General features: G+C 42.9%; 1 protein-coding gene across 1 annotated transcript in view; it reads left to right on the top strand.

Annotated features, from left to right (window-relative positions):
- Positions 1–2,816: 2,816 nt before the first annotated feature.
- slc7a1a (solute carrier family 7 member 1a) overlaps positions 2,817–4,822 on the top strand; it is a 10,948-nt gene continuing 8,942 nt past the window's right edge. Inside the window, exons 1-3 of the mRNA XM_071924662.2 lie at positions 2,817–3,021; positions 3,877–4,059; positions 4,465–4,623. Of these exons, the coding sequence (XP_071780763.1) occupies positions 2,835–3,021; positions 3,877–4,059; positions 4,465–4,623 (529 nt within the window). The 5' untranslated portion in view covers positions 2,817–2,834. The remainder of the gene's footprint in view (positions 3,022–3,876; positions 4,060–4,464; positions 4,624–4,822) is intronic.

The raw sequence follows: 4,822 nt of genomic DNA, 5'->3' as shown, positions 1-4,822 counted from the left end.
GGGCAGAATAATACAATAAGCATGAGCTCAGGAGTCTTACTGCTATTGGTTTAGTTCAGTAATTCAATGGATTATTTGTGTAATGATGGCTGTCTTAATTCACAGGAATTGTTCACAAATGCATGGAAGTTGGACATGTTTTTTTTTTTTTTACTTTATCCAGAAAAGGGTTTTGCAGCAGAGCATGTCTGCACTTTTTGTTTTGCACCATCCGACTTTCCATTCATACATTGACATACAGACATGTGGGAGCGGCCCTGCTCAGCCAGTCTTCTGCTGGAGTAATTGGGAGTTAACGTGATGTTGAACTTTGGTAGTACCTTGGTTGGCCATGATAAAACCCCAAAATCAGCAATTCTCTGTTATCTGTTGCTCCGGTAGAGGCGACAAGAGAAATGCATTTTTTTCCTCTCTCCATTCACTGCCATTGTATGGCGACACAGGTCTCAAAATCACATTTCTAGCACATAAACGAAGTGAACAAAGCAGATTCTGACAATATATACAAAACTATTCTGCTGAATATTTTTTTACGTGAACCACTTTCTTTATGTTAATTAAACCTGTGTAGTGTAACACCGAAATCTGGTCAAGAATTTCAGTCACAACCCCATGTTTCTAACTTTTATTGTGGTGGTCTGATGGCTCAAGTAAGCTAACAAAGTTCTGACTCTAAGTTCTGACTCTAAGTTCTGACTCTAAGTTCTGCCTCTGCTGCTGCCAAGCTCTGCAGCCTGGTTGTGCCATACGGTACACCTGATAGCCTGAATGCTTTCTGAATTAAAAACAAAAAAAGAAAACGCTAAAAGGTCACCACCCCCTAAGCCACCGTCTGTGGAACTTTCCGTGAGGTGTGGAGAGGAGTGGCATGACCGTTGTCCTGTTCTTCTTTGGGTTCACGTCCTCATTGGTGGCGGTGGGTTATGGAGAAGTTCCATAGCCAGAAATGGGTCATGCTATTGTATGTCACTCAATCAATCAGCAGCCCCTCTCTCCCATGGCACATACCACTGGACCTCTGCCAGGCAACTTTAGTCATGTTGCTGCAGGACATTGTTTATACCCCCCTCCCATCTTTTTTCCTTTCCGCTATCCATCTATCCGCCCCCTCCTCTTTTCTCTGTGTCCAAATCTCAAGTGTTGCCCCTCGGTATATGTGAGCTCATCACTGGGGAATGTGCGTCAGATGTTGGTCAGTCTACTGACCCACAGAATCCTCTGAACAGCCCCTTATGAGAGACGTCTTACAGCTGCGTTTGGCCTCCAGAGGTAGAGACAGTTTCCAAACTGTGTTGGCTGCTCTCTCCATCCCCTCTTTTTTTATATTTATCATGAGCACAGTCCGTCTCATTTTGCTTTTTGCTTTGTGTGTGTGTGTGTGTGTGTGTGTGTGTGTGTGTGTATGCGTGTGTGTGTGTGAGTGTGGTTAAGTTGGAAAATAGCCTGTTGCCAAAGAAAGACAAACCTGTTCAGTTAGGGTGTGTGTGTATGTGTGTTGGGGGTCTTTGCACTGCTTCCAAAGCAGTCTTGCATTTTTTATTTTTTTTTCAATTCTGATTTTCTTTTTAGTTGAACTTTATTTCGCCTATATATGGATATCTTAGTGAGAAGCAAAATGGAAATGTATTCTTTAAATATGATCTATTATCTCTTGTCACTGTGGACTCTATTTCTCTATTACTCTATTATATCTTACTTGCAAGCTAGGGATGAAGACAAGTAATTTAGTAACCGAGTACTCGTTTTCTGTAATCAAATAATATGTTTACATCCCTACTGTAAATGTTTTGTTGTTCATCCCTGTTTACTTTGAGCATAGAACCTAATGGCTAATTTCCCCTGTTCGGACTTGTACTTTCATCCCAAAGGCAACCTCTTTCCGTTCAATGCTAGCTGTCTTACCAGGTTGTAAGCGTTACTTCTACTATGTGTAGGAGTAACACAATGTGACGAAGCCCCTTTGCATATTTCAAGAAAGTTTATGATTCTTGCCTCTTTTGTCGTGTGGAACAGTCCATCGGAGGGCTTTGCCTCCTCCTGTGAGTTGAGTTGTGTTATGTAACATCTGTCTGCAGCGTATCCAGCAGTAAGATGGATTATCCCTATGGGCCCCTGGTTCTTCTGGCCAGCCGTCACGCATTGTGGATTTGGGTTGCGTTATGTAACACCTCAGGAAACCGTGTGCTACTTAAAACAAGGTTGTGGTACGAACGAACCCCTTACTCAGTCTGTAACACTTAACCTCTGCGTGACCCAGATTTACAGATGTGCTTGTAAATGTGATACATAGGTCCATATGTACACTTAACACAAAGACACATGTGGTGTCATTCCTAAGACGCTAGGACTTGAAGAGTGGTACAGACTACTGTTGGTGTATGTTTGTTCTAGTAGAAATATTGTAAGTAACCTCTTTCTCACTGAAATCTTATTCCTGCGGTGCTGTGTTCTCTGTTACAGTCTGTGTGATTTGGTTACTTGCAGTTCTCCTGTTTGAGAACATCAGTTACCTAAAATGATATTTAAGTAAACGACAATATGATATTTTGGAGAAAATATCTGTATAAATATCTAACAAAGAGGGGTGTTTTTAGTGCAACATATCGTGCTGACTAACAGCAAAATGAAAAAGTATCTGCGCTAATGCTAAAGCTCACCAGTCAAGACACAGGAACACGCTTTGTTCAAGTCAGTATAATTAACATAACTGCCACCTTCCCTCTCCTCTCTGTCCTGGCCAGGTGTGTGTGACCTCTCCCCCTCTCCCCTGTGGCCTCTGATTCCTCACTGACCCCCCGCCCCTACCCCCACCCCCTGAGGCCCGACTGTGATCCATGGCGCTGGAGAAGCTGCTGGGTTTCGGGAAGCAGCTGCTGAGGGTGAAGGTGGTGAACTGTAACTCGGAGGAGTCCCGTCTGTCCAGATGCCTCAACACGTTCGACCTGGTGGCGCTGGGCGTGGGCAGCACGCTGGGCGCCGGCGTCTACGTGCTGGCCGGCGCTGTCGCGCGAGAGAATTCAGGTAGCACACGCTGCCAGGAACACAGTTAGACTAGACGAAAACTAGGATTAGACCGATGGATTGATTTGCTGATATATTGGGCCAGTATTGGCCTTTTATTAAATATTAGATATAGGCAGATCATGTCATCCGCTGCTGATATAACGGAGGTCCCTCCCTGACCACAGCTGCATTTCTGTAAAATCTGAATATGAAATTTTATTGTCTTTCATTCACTTGCTCAATTATATTTTTAGGTGGGATAGGTGGGATGGGTGTCCATGCGTTAAGGAGCTGTTAAACCAACTAGAGGATTTTTATTAGTATGGTTGTCCCATGATCTAAATGCTGTTTCAGAGGCTGTTTCAGTCTCCACATAATACAATTTTGGCAGGAATACCGTAAATGGTCAAATGTAAAGGTATTGCATCGACACAAAATATCAGCAATTGGCAACTTAAGTCAAAAAAAAAAAATCTGTATCGGTATCCCCTTTCAAAACCCATTTCAGTTGAATCCTAGACTAAACTACATTCTTCATAAACTGAATTTTAAATTTGACTTGATAGATGGTCCTGTCCCCAAAGTGGAGTTTCAGAAACAAACCGATTGAATGTTGAAAATACATTGGTGTCATTGACAAAAATAGCTTTTTACCCCTCGTTTCTGTGTTTTTCATGACCAGGGCAACAGGATAATTAGTGTGACTCAGCGGGCCAATTCTTGTGATAAATGGGGATTGATTGAAGGGATTTATTCTGGAAGGATTCAGGTCATGTTATTTCAAATGATTATGAGATGTATTAAAGCCTAGCAGAAATAGCAAAAAAGAAAATAGAAAAAGTCTCTTATGCTGTGATCTCCATTTTCCTCCAGGTCCTGCCATTGTGCTGTGTTTCCTGATAGCAGCCTTAGCCTCAGTGCTGGCTGGTCTGTGCTATGCTGAGTTTGGAGCCCGTGTTCCCAAGACGGGCTCAGCCTATCTGTACTCCTACGTCACTGTGGGGGAGCTGTGGGCCTTCATCACCGGGTGGAACCTCATCCTCTCCTACATCATCGGTAAAGATGAAGCAACACACATTTCATACTATGTTGTTTTAGTTCAATGATAAAAACAGAGAAAAGTCCGAGACTACAAGAGATCCAAGAGTCACACTTGGGTAAAAGGTGACTTCTTTTTTACCCATTTTTATAAAAGTGCCTTCCCTAATGATGCTCATCATGTTCTATACATTTTAGTGCTCTGTCCAGTTTTTACCACTGTGTTTTTGTATTTCATCCCAGTGTTTGCATTTTATATCTCTGTTTCTACCATTGCATTTTTGTATTTTATCTTTCTTTATTCTGGAAAGCACTTTGTGCTCTATGCTTGAAAGGTGCTATACAAATAAATGTATTATTATTATTCTTTCACCCCCTCTCCCTCTCTCTTCCTCTCTCTCCCTCCCTCTCTCTCCCTCTCAGGTACCTCCAGTGTGGCCCGGGCATGGAGTGCGACATTTGATGAGCTGATAGGGAAGCGCATAGAGCATTTCTGCAGACAGTATATGTATATGAATGCACCGGGTATATTGGCAGAATACCCCGACATGTTTGCTGTTCTCATCATAATCACCCTCACAGGTAGGAAATGTCTCTCTCTCTCTCTCACTCACTCTCTCTCTCTCTCTCTCTCTCTCTCTCTCTCTCTCTCTCTCTCTCTCTCTCTCTCTCTCTCTCTCTCTCTCTCTCTCTCACTCACACACACACACACAATCTATTTGACCGCTGGAAATGTCACTGTGACAAAAAGCCAATTGCACATACTCTGGCACACATAAAT

This window comes from Centroberyx gerrardi, chromosome 11, assembly GCF_048128805.1.
Source record: "Centroberyx gerrardi isolate f3 chromosome 11, fCenGer3.hap1.cur.20231027, whole genome shotgun sequence".
NCBI lineage: Eukaryota > Metazoa > Chordata > Actinopteri > Beryciformes > Berycidae > Centroberyx > Centroberyx gerrardi.
This window is presented reverse-complemented; position numbering and strand designations above follow the sequence as displayed.